This window comes from Leptonotus elevatus, chromosome 21 (genome assembly GCF_054856555.1).
Source record: "Leptonotus elevatus isolate MCC_2025b chromosome 21, RoL_Lele_1.0, whole genome shotgun sequence".
In the NCBI taxonomy this organism is placed as follows: Eukaryota; Metazoa; Chordata; class Actinopteri; order Syngnathiformes; family Syngnathidae; genus Leptonotus; species Leptonotus elevatus.
Genome location: NC_141259.1, coordinates 11,497,567 through 11,511,214, shown reverse-complemented (window position 1 = coordinate 11,511,214; position 13,648 = coordinate 11,497,567). Strand labels below are relative to the sequence as shown.

The 13,648-nt window shown below is 42.4% G+C and overlaps 1 protein-coding gene across 1 annotated transcript; it reads right to left on the bottom strand.

The window, feature by feature from the left end:
• Nucleotides 1–2,763: 2,763 nt before the first annotated feature.
• On the bottom strand, nucleotides 2,764–13,092 carry shha (sonic hedgehog signaling molecule a). Its single transcript, XM_086066551.1, has 3 exons — nucleotides 12,458–13,092; nucleotides 7,574–7,835; nucleotides 2,764–3,851 (listed from the first exon to the last, which is right to left on the bottom strand). The coding sequence occupies exons 1-3, from the start codon at nucleotides 12,758–12,760 to the stop codon at nucleotides 3,184–3,186; spliced, it is 1,233 nt and encodes a 410-aa protein (XP_085922677.1). The 5' UTR covers nucleotides 12,761–13,092; the 3' UTR covers nucleotides 2,764–3,183.
• Nucleotides 13,093–13,648: the final 556 nt, after the last annotated feature.

Genomic DNA, 13,648 nt, shown 5'->3' with positions numbered 1-13,648 from the left:
ACTAGAATATTTGCGACGTTAAAGTGGCAAATTTGCGAGAGAAAAAACTAGAATATGTATGACATAAAGTGGAAATTTGCGGGAAAACTCACAAATTTATGAGAAAAAAACTGGAATATTTGTGATGTTATAAATTGGCAAATTTGCAAGAAAAATTTACAAGAAAAAAACGTGAATATTTGTGACCTTAAAGTAGCAAATTTACAAAGAAAATGTACACATTTACAAGAAAAAAACTAGTATATTTGCGACATAAGTGGAAATTTGCGTGAAAACTCACAAATTTATGTGGAAAAAATTGCATATTGGTGCCTTTAAGTGGCAAAAAACTTGTCCCAACTTCTTTGATCGCCCTTGTGGTAAACAGCAGAATTCATTCCATTCACCACAGCAAGTCGTCAAGGTCCTGAAGTGGCAAAGCAGCCCCAGAACCATCACAGGTAAAACCATATTTGAATGTCTCTGTAAGATAATAAAATTGGCTTGACGATCTGTAACATTGGAGATAAACACGCAAAGGAATCTGGAAAGGGGAGAATTTATTTTCTTTTTTTTCCCAACAACCGTATGTACAAAAGAGGCATCCATCTTGTGCGTCATCAACCTGGCGTGTCGGCGGAGGAGCGAAAGTTGCCGGGAGGAGAAAAAAAAAGCTTTTTGTGTCGCTTGCTCTTGGAAACGGGGAGTTTTGTTTTTTGCCGAATGCCAGACAGTCCGCGTTTGCAAAAAGTCAACATTTGTGAAAGGCCCTCTCTCTCTTTCTCTCTGCCATTGAGCTGCGAGGCAGACTCGAGGGCCCCTGGAGGGATTAGACGGGAGGCTCTGTTTACCTGCTCCCAGGAATGCCGCCCCTCATGCGCGCACGCTTTTGTATCCGCATGCAGGGACCCCGGGGTCACACTCCGCGGCTGAGATGGACCACCACCTCGCCCCCACCCCAAAAAAAAAAAAAAAAACGTTTCCACCTCAATATCAACAAGTACACACAATGTGGGCGACCTGAGAGCAGGACGTGGAATTCCTGCTCGTGTTGCAACACTTCTTCTTGGCCTCGGTCTGGTTTACCTTGTTTGAAGGGCTTGGCTTTAATCATTTTAGGAATGCTCCATGCATTACTATGAGAGTACTTAATGCTAACATATAATCAAAAAATAGTCGTCTGAATAGCACACATGCACTCAAGTAAGCCAACGGATATACGTTTTTAAATTTAGGGTAGCTTTTTTTATTATTATTATTATGTCACACCTGTGAGATGGAAGGGCAAAGTAGAAAGAAGTGCTCACTAATACTAAAAAATGTATGTTGTAATTATTTATTTTTTATTATAATTTTCTCAACGACAAAAAAAATCTGAAAGAGTGATATAATTTTGCCTTCTTTGTAAGTATTTTCCTTTTTTTTTTTAATAAATAAAAACTGAACGTTCTTGTATTGCACTCCCAGTATTGTCCACATGATGTCGCGTTTGCCCAACTTTTAACACCAAACTCTCTTCAGCGAGCACCGCTACCCCCCACCACTCCCAAATCCACTTTGCAGCCTCAATATCGTCCCAACTGGCGATTGGTGACGTTCGAGGGCGTCACGGCGGTTTTAATAAGCCTGTAAAGCGTTCAAAGGGACCAAACAAACACGCCTTGTGTGTGCCGAGATGGAGGTTATTTGCAGAGGGCAAAGCTCGTCACATTTGACGAGAGCGCTCCACATTTCACAAGCACGCGAAAGGTTTCTCAAAGTGCAATATGGCCATTTTTGGAAGACTCACGTTTTTGGTTTTTTTGTTGCCCTTTCTCTCAGACACTTCTCGAATTTTTGCAACCGTTTGTTTTTAACAAATAAGTCCCGTCCCACCGTTCCCATTCAATCAGAGACATATAACAACTCCCAAGTTTCAACACATTTTCTTTATCATTTTCGTAATAAACATATAAATAATAAACTCTAGACATTTGTTGTTGACACATCGCCCTGTTATGAAAGTTAACTGGTATATATATATATATATATATATATATATATATATATATATATATATATATATATATATATATATATTCACTATCCAGACTGTGCATCTGCCGCATCTATAAAACTATTTCCCTATTATTAAAAATATGGAGGAAAAAAAAAAGAAAAATACATTTTAGTATATTTACATGAGTTACTTATTAATTTATTCAACGAAACAGTATACGACTTGTAACTGTTACCGAATTGTCAGAATCTGCATGAGTTTTTTTTCTCAGAGGAAAACAATAAAATAAAAGCAATAATAGCAACAAAAAAAAAAAGAGGCAGAATGTCTGTCCCTCTCTGACAACCTCCCAAAAGTTTTTATTTTTATTTTTTTATTTTCAAACACTTTTTCCCGATTTACTACTGTATTTAAATTAAAATATATTCTCATATCTTTACACTATTTCAAATTCGGTAGCGATCTGTCAAAATCTAATTTACAATTCTGTGTATAAAAATATAATTTATGGAACCCCGCCAAGTTTGTTTGTCCCCCAAAATATAACAGTCAGTTGCACACACACACACACAAATACATATATATACATACATATATATATATATATATATATATATATATATATATATATATATATATATATATATATATTTCTTTTTTCATATATATATATATATATATATATATATATATATATATATAATTATATATATATCTATATATATAGTTATATATATACATATATATACATATATATAGTTTTATATATATATGCACATTATGAACATTACAACCTGTCAAGAGTTAGCTTCTTTCTCTTTGCCATTATTGATTTTTTTTTTGTCTTTTCTTGTTCGTTGGTTTTGCATCGGACACATACAAAAATAGATTATGCACACTTTTCACCGCAGCCATCAGTTCATGTGAGAATAAATTATTCAAACTTTTTTCTCTCTCTTTTTTTTAAGGCTCCATTCATTCTCTGAAAGGGGGACGCGTCGTCATCATCATATAGAAAAGTCACAGAAATAATAATAAATATCCCATCATCAACTCCAACTGCATGGGGCCTTTATCGAGTTTTTTTTCCTTTTAATTATTATTATTTCATCTACTGAAGAGTCCTACATTTATTTATTTAATTTTTATTTGTATTTATTCTTTTTTTTTTTTTATGTGGAAAAGTCTGGTCCTCAAGTCTGCTTTCAGCTGGAAACGCCGAGTGGATGCAAGGCGTTGGGGTCCAAGAGCCACGTCCCTAAGTGATAGAGCACCTTGGAGTACCAGTGCACGCCGTCCTCGTGCGTACAGTTACCGGCCTGCGCGCCGGAGAGCACCGATGACACCCACTGGGCGAGCCGGAGCGGCGCCAGGGCCCAGTGCGCCAGTTCGTGGCTGCTCACCACGGCGTAGCAGGACGCGAGCACCCGGTCCACCACCAGCGTGCCCTGCGCGGTCACCGGCGCGTAGGAGCCGACGTGAACCTCGGTGGAAATCCGCGCCACCGTCATCGGCCGAAGGCGCGCGCCGTCCGGCACCAGCACCTTCTGGCCCGGCCGCACCTGGCTGGCGAACACCGCCGAAGCGCCGCGGAAGCCCCCGGTGGAGTTGTTGGCCACGAAGAGGAGGTGCGCGGCGGTCAGCGTGATCCGGTGGCCCGCGTCGGTCTCCACCACGTGGAACAGCCGCCGGGTGGTCGAGTCCCGGTCCAGGAAGGTGAGGAAGTCCGTGAAGAGGAGCTTGCCGTCGGCGTCCGCTGCCAGGACTTTGTCCCCGCTCTGGAGGGCCTGGACCGGCTTGGTGGAGCCGTCCTGGAGGGTCACCGTGGAGGTTGCCGGGAAGCAGCCTCCGGACTTGGCCGCCACGGAGTTTTCTGTAACGTGGACATAACCCACTTTAGTGTAGTCGATATAGATTTACTCAACTGCAGATGGGAGAGGCATTAAAAAAATACTGGTAGTCAATGTCATGTGAATCCGAAAAAAACAACAACAACATTTACAACAAGCCATATTTGCGAGATAGGTGCTGCTGTTTTGGTTAGCAGTTAGCTATTTCCTCTAAGCAAACTTCTTTAATTTTACTATTCCCGTTAATCATTTTGCCATTCGGTTTTGTTTCTATTGCATTTACTGTATTTCCGCAAATTACTCAACTGCAGACGGGGCAGGCATATCTGGAACTTTAGTGATTCAGTTCAATGTCAATTGAATGCAGAATATGCAAAAAACAACAACATCAACAACAAAGGGAACTCGTTTTACTTCAGGCCTATAGGTGCTGCTGTTTTGGTTAGCCACAGAGTTAAAATGCGCATATATTCAACTGCAGCAGCAGGAGGCTTTTTTTTTAAGAACATGGCTGATTTATTTGAATTCATTTGTAGATAATGCAGAACGCAACTTATTTACAGTTAGCCAAACTCCACATTTGCATGGCTCAGTAAGTACTGCTGTTTTGGTTAGCAACAGAGTTCAAAAGTGCATGCACTCAACTGCAGCTGGTGGAGACATTAAACAATCATTACTGCTCTGTTTCAGTTGATTTATAGAATTTAAAACCAAATTCCCCATTTGCCTGGCTCAGTGGGTGCTGCTGTTTTGGTTAGCAACCGAGTTCAAATGCTCATATACTCAACTGCAGCCTTAAAAAAAGAAAGAAAAGAACATTAGTGATTTAATTCAATTCATCTAAAGTGATTGTTTTGATTTTAAAGCAACCTGTTTGTAATTGGCCACACTGCACATTTGTGTGGGTGCTACTGTTTTGGTTAGCAACAGAATCCAAATGGGCTGAATTCCAGACTTTGCAGCCAAAAAGTTTTCTGTCAACATAGACGGCAACCCTGCTAGAATTAACATCCCATTATGCGCTGGCAATTGCTGTTTAGTCTTTTACCAAATTTACTAGCGTTACTCAACTGCAGATGGAAAAGGCATTTTTGAAACATGACTGATTTATTAAGTGAAAGCAGAATTTGTGTGCGTTGGGGGTGAGGTTGGAGGGTAGACAAAGACATTTGACATTTACAACATGCCAGACACCACATTCATTCGCATTGTAGGTGCTGCTGTTTTGGTTAGCAACAGAATATCACTAACAGTTAAATCTCCCAAATGTCTTCAAAATTTTTCAAAATTGAAAAAAAAAAACACAATGTGAAGGAATTTTCTCCAAAAGTTTAGTACTTATCCGCCCCCTAAAGGTCCTGAAAGTACTACACAACCGGTTTTCTTTTGGCGCCGCTCAATTCAATTTCAACTTAGACTTTTGTCTGCTTGATCCGGACACACAAGATTCCTCCAAAAGTTCCTGTATAAAGTAAAAAAAAAGAAAAAAGAGCATCCCTTGCCCTCTTTGCCCCTCCGTGCCGGATGCGTATTGGCCCGTCCACTGCAGTCTGAGCCCCCCCAAAAAGCCCAGGCTCATCTATTCTTAATTAAAAAACCCAATAAAGAGCAGCCATTGTCATTCAAACCCAGCTTGTGGACAGCTAAAGATTTTTCTTTTTTTTTTTACTGCCCCCCTCCCTTCTATATTTGCTCAGGTGCAGGGACCTCTATGTGACAATTCACACAAACAGGCGACTCACCACTGACTATTTACCCTGCGAGACTCTCCACTTGTAGATTTGAATTTAAATGAGGGCCCCCGGACTCCTTAAATGCTCGCGCCCATTTCCCCCTGCCCGCGCGGCTGCTTTGTGACTCGTCTTGATGACAATAATTTTGGCCTTGGTGGGCGCTCTTCACATACCAGTCTCTAGGATCACACTTTCTGGAGGGGGGTGGGGGTGTGCGGGGGGCAGAATCTGGGGGGGCTTTTAATCTTCTTTTAAGATTCCCGGCCATGAAATAAGGTGACAACCCGCAAACCAGATTTGGCCCGAGCGATTGAACATTGTTCGCGGGCAAATCCTTTTGGTAAAGTCGACTGACCCCAAATGATACGTGAGGGCCGGCCCACAATGTGATCTCACAGAGTTTGTGCTGAATGATTAATGGGGGATTTATCAGCTCACTTATGATCAACGATCAATGACTGGAGGTTTTTATGATTGATGAAAAAAAATAAAAAATCTTAATATTGATTTATCATTTGTATATAGTGTAAGACCACAAATACCTGCAACAAAAATTGCTTACATTTTAAAATTAATAAATAAATAAATTAATTAATTAAAAAATTCAAATATTTTGTTCCTGTTTTTGTCTTTTTGTCCTCGTAATTAATAAATACAAATAAAATAAAAATAATCGTTGATGATCCGATTAATTCGTGTGTTTTTTTTTTCAAATGGCTGAAATTCTAAAAAGGTGGTCTGCGAACTAAAATGTCCAATTAAGTGTTTATTTTTTAACAAGGGCTTCTAGAGACTTTAATAAGAATGAAAGCTCATCTCGTGTCATCATAGCCCGCTCATTTTTCAATCCAGGAAGCGATCATTCAAATTTCTGCCCATTTTAGTTGGCATAGCCCAAAAAAACATCACAATTTAGTCACCCAGCCAACTCAGACATGTGATTCCAATTGGGGCTCATTTGGGTGAATTCTTTTATCCTAAGACTTTTTTTTTTGTGTGTGTGAATCTTGTTATGATAGACATGTCCAGCAAATTTGGTGCTAATCAGCGCATTGGTGTCAGGAGCTGGTGCAGGTGCTGGTGGTTTCTTGAACACTTTGAGGATGTCATTTTAATCCAAATTTGTCCGTTTTTGAGTTTGTTAGAATCCCCATAGAAGGGGTGAGATAGTTGTTATTTAGTCATTGAGTTATCTTTTAGTCTATTGTGGCTTATTTGGATGAATTTCCAAGTAATGGTTTGTCAATGTATGAGCTCTGAAATACACCAGAATGGACGAGTTCCTGTTCAATTTCAGGCATGGGTCCTTGAGACTTTTTTGTGGGTCCTGTCATAACAGATTTGTCCACCAAATTTGGTGTTGATAGGTGAAACTTGTATCTGGGACAATTTTTTCCTAACTTCGCAGGGTGTTCCACTAGGATCCTAAACGGGACTCTTAAAATTGGTCAATTTTCTGTAAAATTAAAAAATAATAATAATTACTTTCCAGTATGATTATAAGAATTGTAACAGTAATGCTCTGGTTTGATCATAAAAGTTGTGCAGTCAAACGATTAAAAAACAACAACTAATTAATCGCACGATTAATCACGATTAATGGCATTTTTGTACTTCTGTTTCTACTTTCTTCTACAAAGCTTGTAAATAAAACGGAGGTAATTTTTTCAACGCTTTAATGAATTTAAATTACGGTCATCTCCAGAGTCCACCCTAGTTAACGCTGTTGTGGTTTGGTTTGTTGTTTGTCTTTTGTCTGTGTCGTCGATTTTGTTTCTGTTGTCCCAGTGCCCTCCCCTTGTCTCGTTAAGCTTTATGCGATCCACATGTTAGCCTGACCTTCCTCGTGTGTCAACCAATCAGTGCCCTCTGCCACTTGTGTCTTGCCCAGGTGTGTCTCGTCTTGTCAATCAGCGTTAGTGTATTTAGTCTCTTGTCTTTTGTTCAGTTATTTTCGGTTCATTGTTTGTCGCTGCTGCTGCTGCACGTCTCCTTGTTTTGCACAAACGTACCTGCTTTCACCGAGCAGTGGATGTGGGCTTTGGATTCGTAGTAGACCCAGTCGAAGCCTGCCTCCACCGCCAGCCTGGACAGAGTGCCGTACTTGCTCTTGTCGCGGTCCGACGTGGTGATGTCCACCGCCCGGCCCTCGTAGTGGAGGGACTCTTCGAAATGGTGGCCGTCCTCGTCCCAGCCCTCGGTGACCCGCAGCTTGACGCCGGGCCACTGGTTCATCACGGAGATGGCCAACGAGTTCAGCTTGTCTTTGCACCGCTACGGACGAGACGGAGCATCGGTGACTGAACGTACGGCATTTCACCATGGCGGAACGAATGGTGAGTCTTAAAGGGTGGAATGTTTTTATCGCTTGAGCTGGTACCTTCAAAATGCATCTTTCATACTCAATCCTGTACTTTTTTGGCCATACAAATAGTTCAGAATCAAATTATTATCCCTACAGGGTACATCCTCTTCTCATACCTTATTGATCTTCAGAGGTGGCAAAGTAAAAACCCTGCCACAGTTTGGCTTTAGCCCCAGGTGCTAGCTAGCTAGCTAGCTAGCTCCCATGGAGCTTGTTTACCTGCTAGGGAGCTAACTAGCTAGCATCAATGGCTAAAGCGTAACTGTGGCAGGGTTTTTACTTTCTGGACCTGACTTTGCCACCTCTGGTGATCTTGCATAAAAGGACTAATCCTAGAATTTTTTTTACTCCAATGTCAGTGCCCATTGTACCCCAATTCCTGACAATATGAGGGTACTACCCTGCTTTAGTACCCTTGATACAGGACTACTTCGGCTTGGGAATATACTACCAGAAAATGGTCCTTTAGTTCCCAGAAAGTAGTAGAACTTGACTATAATAACCATAGAAACATTAATATAACCTTACAGTCCAAATAACTATAGCCTGTTTGGATTGTACATTTTAACTCAATCACTGCCATTGACGGTTATACTCGTAAAATATATATATATTTTTTTTTTACTGTTAAGGTTTTACCATTTTACAGTTGCTGACTTAAGGACAGAATTGAGTTGACTCATACTTTGTACTCTGTCCCTGGAAAAGTGTCCTTCGGTACCCTTAACCTGCCTTCAGATTAACTCATTCACTGCCATAGATGGCTACAGGTGTGAAAAATTCATTTGGACTATTTCTATGAGTTTAACATTTTCCCCACTTTTGTTAACCAGAGTATGAAAACCTAGAAAAAATAAATAAATGTACATTTAGAACAGATATTAAAATGTGTGAGTAATCGTTTGTTAACTATTGAAGTCATGCGATTAATTAATTAATTAATAAAAAAACAAATTAAATCGCCTGACGCCCTTAATTTTTAGTAATCTTTTAAAAAAAAAAAAAAGTATAGGTTTTCATACTCTGGAAAAAAAAGTTAAACTAATAGAAATGGTTAAAATTATTTTTTGATGTTTTTATAGGCGTCAATGGCAGTAAATGAGTTAAGATCTGGAGTCTTTTAGCCCTAGAAACGGTACAAACATTGACTTGGGGACCAAACTGGGTACCTGCTTTTATATCTATTTCTGACAAGGTGTGGTTTGTACCGTTTACTTCTGGTCCCAGAACATGTATTGCTTGTACCTTGAGGGACCCAAACTGCCACCTACCGTCCCATTCTATCGTACCTACAACACAGATTTAACCAATCAATGCTTGACTTGACAGCTTGGGAACACACCCTGTATCATTTCAGGGGATACTTTAGTCTAGAAAGAACCTCAAGACATAAATTGGCACCCACTGCACCCATATTTGCCTCAAGTGGCACAACTTTTGTATCTTTACAGCTGGGAAGCCTCCAGAAAAAGGTATTTTGGCACCCTCAGTACTTGACTTTTGATTGTCATAGTTTTTTGACCCTATGAAAGGTCCAAAATTTTATTTTAGAGTCTGGGAATAGTAATGGGCTGTGCCCCTATCAACCGGTTTTGTACACTCGACACTAGACGACAACTTTGTATTGCTCTTGGAAAAGGTTTAAATAGCTGCATATAGTAATGATCTCTGTGGGGGACATGAGTGACTATCCTGTACCTCAATTTCTGACCATTTGGTACTACTACTTTCCTACACACTAAAAACAGTTAGGTCAAAAGTAACTCAATTATGGATCAAAAATGGACCGATCGGTCCAAAGTAAAGGATCTGGTCAATATTTACGAGTTGTTTACACTAAAAGAGCCACTTCTTGACTCAAAGTAGAGAATCAGTCCATTTTTGAACCCTAGTTTTTAGTGTACCCTTGATTTCAAGATAACATTTTCGTACTGGAAAAAGTACAATTACTTGGCCAAATTGATGTGAGCAGGTTGGAGGCCCACTTTGCGGTCCTGTGAGAGCTTTTGAGTTCAATACCATTGGGTGCAAAATGTTCTTTTTGGGGATGTGCCACTCAAAGTTACTACTTTTTGTACTGTTGACTCAATATTAGGAGGTTGAATTACAAATACTGTAATCTGTAGACTCTGTCATTAAAACAAGAACAGACCATCCAGCATCATGACGCGCTTTTAATTCCGACTATTTCATTTCTCCAACATTTATCCGCTTTGGAATCTTGCGAAGCATATCCTTTCGCTGTCTGCATGGCCGAGAGCTGGTGTGATGTTTAAATGTGAGCTTGCATTTTTATTTCTCAGCGCCGAGCAGCCGCGTCAGAGGGCACATCTCGGATAAAGGAAGGGGAAAAAAAAAAAGAAAAAAGCCCACAATGAAATATTGATAAGAGCCCACATTCGCTTGACTGCTCTATAACATATGGGTCTGCATGGGAACATAAGGGTCCCCCCACCCCCCTCCCTCTTCTCCATTTTTTTTTTATGTTTATGTGCCATTGAACGCAACACGACTCACATTAGAGGGGCAGCAGGTGACCATTTGGAATAAATTTGTAATCTAGCCAATAAATAAAAGCTCCCTTTGGGCCTCAGCGAGGATGCTTCACCTTCCCCGAGACAATTCTTCTCCACACTCGAGCGATATGTCAAATAAAAACATCACAAAGAGGCTTTTCAGGGAGCACTTTCATTCTTCTTGTCCAGCAAAGTCTTATGGGATCGGGGATGGGGGGGCGGACGTGACGCGCCTCCTTAAGTCGCCTGCTGACTGACAGACTTGTGAAATGTCCACAAGCTCTCCTTTTTCTCCTGCAGTCTGCACATATATCAGCGGCTGCAGCTTTATGAGCATATCACACTTGTAGAATGCGCTGCATTAAACGCACAAGGCAAAAAAAAAAAAAGTGGGGGTGGGGTGGGGGTGGGGGGCATTCGAAGTAAGCCGTAAAGGGCCCCTATTTATTAATTCATTAGGTCGTGTGCCGCAAATCAAGCCCAATTCTGTTCAGCCACCGTAAAGCCCCCACCAGCCTTCCCCCCCCCCCCACCCGGACTTTGTGCTTCGGGAAGGAGGGGGTTAAAGTTGTCCAACAGCCAACCTCTTAATCCGTTTCACAAATGATTTGGTTTGAGGAAACACTTCTCAGCTACCTGTCAGCGCAAACAGCCATTTTGACAAGCAGAAGGGGGGAGGGGGGAGGGGGGGGGGGTGATTTCACGCTTAATTAGCTTCTGTCAATTAAGCGCGACTTCATAATAAAACATGAAACGAAACTCCATCCATAAAATGGCAATCTGGAATTCACTTGGACTTAATCAAGCATAAAACGAACCGACTAATGACTTCATTCAGCGCGCTTTTTTGTTAGGAAGCTTACGCGGACCGTTCGGCATGCGTCCGCAAACACAAAATGCATTTATTCTAAATAAGCCACCCGACATTCATGCGTAAAATCCCGTGCGTAAAACTCTCACGGTGACCGGCTTCGTGCGTAAAGCCGTGAAACGCACCGGCACTGTAGCCTTAATAATCCCCATGTGACCGTGCTTATGCCGCGGACACACAAAGTCGCCACTTTTTTTGGTCTTGACTAACGATTTAAGAGGAAAGACGCTAACCGTTTGTTTCATCGACATTTATTTTAAAAAATGCGCTAAAACGCACAAAACCAACAGTTATCACCTTGATAGTGGAGATCGGACAAGCGCCGGGTGGTTTCGTTGACAATGCATCGTAGAGTTAATCTGCTGTCGTTAAAAAAAAAAAATCTATTTTCGCTGAGACGTAATATGGACCATATCGTCCCCGAGATGCGTGCGTGGCTGCCGGTAAGTAGACGCGATGATGGGGGAGGATCGCGGGGGTGAGACTGGAGCGAGCGAGCGACCGCACGCACGCACGCACGCACGGTGAATATTTCATCTCGACTCCTCAGCTCACGTCTGGCCCTCATCAGGACCACCAGCCTCCACATCAGGACCACCACGAGCCGAATCGAGCTTGTGAATAATTCAAAAACGTTCCCCCCAAAAATGTCATTTCTGTCCATTTGTGTCTGGATGACCGGACCCGACATTTTCCCCCTGAATAATACAGAGGACACGTTTTGTTTAAAATGACAACAAATTTGACTCCAAATTATCTCCATCTGGCTTTTTTTTATTTTATTTTTTATTAAAGGGAGCAGCTGGAGGAGGATACAAATATAGATACGAAGAACAAGGCTTGCGCATGAATATTTTAAATCCACTGTCACCAAGAATGAAGGCCGAGCGTCCCTGACTGTCCGCATGCGCGCTGCCGCGTTGATACTTTATTTCTTTTATATATAGGGGGGGGGGGGGGTGAGATCTGACTGATATAAATAAATAAAAAGTGCAGGGTCTGTTTCGGCTGCGTGGAGCCGTGGATAATGCGCAGAGTTCACCAGGGGGCTAAAAAGACTTCACTTTGGAGGTGCGCAATCGGGCTGACAAGGGATGGTGCGTTCACGGAGTGGCGAAGAAACGCGTTTTTTTTTTTTTCTTACCTGAGTCATGAGCCGGTCGGCGCCGGTGTTCTCCTCATCCTTGAAGATGATGTCCGTGTTGTAGTTGGGCGTGAGCTCTTTAAATCGCTCGGAGTTGCGCGTGATCTTGCCCTCGTAGCGGCCGCTGGCCCCCAGGGTCTTCTCGGCCACGTTGGGGATGAACTGCTTGAGGGCGAGAGGTGTCAGCTTCTTGGGGTGCCTCCTGCGGCCGTAGCCCCGGCCCGGTCCGCATCCCATGCCGGGGGACACCGCCAAGGACGAGCAGACGACGGCCACCAGGACTATTCTGGTCCACAGCAGCATGTTGGGGGGGAAAGGGAGGAGGAGGGAGGGAGGGAGGGAGAGGGAGGGTGTGTGTGTGTGTGTGTGTCCTTCACGAGGTGGCCGCCTCTCGGTGCGCCTTTGCCGGCTCTCTCCCGGTGCCCTTGTCGCTCGCCACCCCCCCCTCCTCTCCGGTCCTCTTCTATATACGGCAGGTGCGGAAATGGACGTCTTAAGAAAGGGGGAAGAACATCCAAGGAGGCTTGTTATGCCCGCTTCTCCTTCTTTTCTCTCCCCCTTTTTTTTTTTAAAGGAGGTGAAATGAAATCAAAATAATAAGAAAAAAAAAAGAAACCCGCCGGATCTTCAAGTCGAGCTGCAGCCGCTTGTGTGAGGCGACCCGCTTTTTACTGCTTTGTATTATAGCAGCGATCTATAGCAGGGGAGGGACTTGATTGGCTCGCCCTCTTCATGTTCGCCCACACCAACCCACACACACAAAAAGCACAGATTTCCTTCCACCTGCATGTGTTGCGTCGCTGGGAGGGGCTCCTCCATGGGAAAACATCAATTATATATATATATATTTATATATCTATATACATAAAAAGGCGACCCTCTTGGCCAGCTGTACCCCCGTGAACTTTCACGAATATGTCCCGTGGCAACTCATGCGTGATACATTTTCCAAAAGTGGCATAACGTGACAAGAGACGACGACGCGCGCGCGCGCGCCCTGGTTGCGCACGTACGCGCGTCCAAGCCACCCAAAAAAACGCAACCAAGGCTCTACACTTTCAATCCACAAGCAGTAGTTGGCAAACTTTTTGCAGCACATCAAAATATGCAAGAGTTGTATGAAATTTTACTGTAGTGCACATAGAGTAAAAGAAGAAGAAGAAGAAGAAGAAATTTACTGGTCTAATTGAA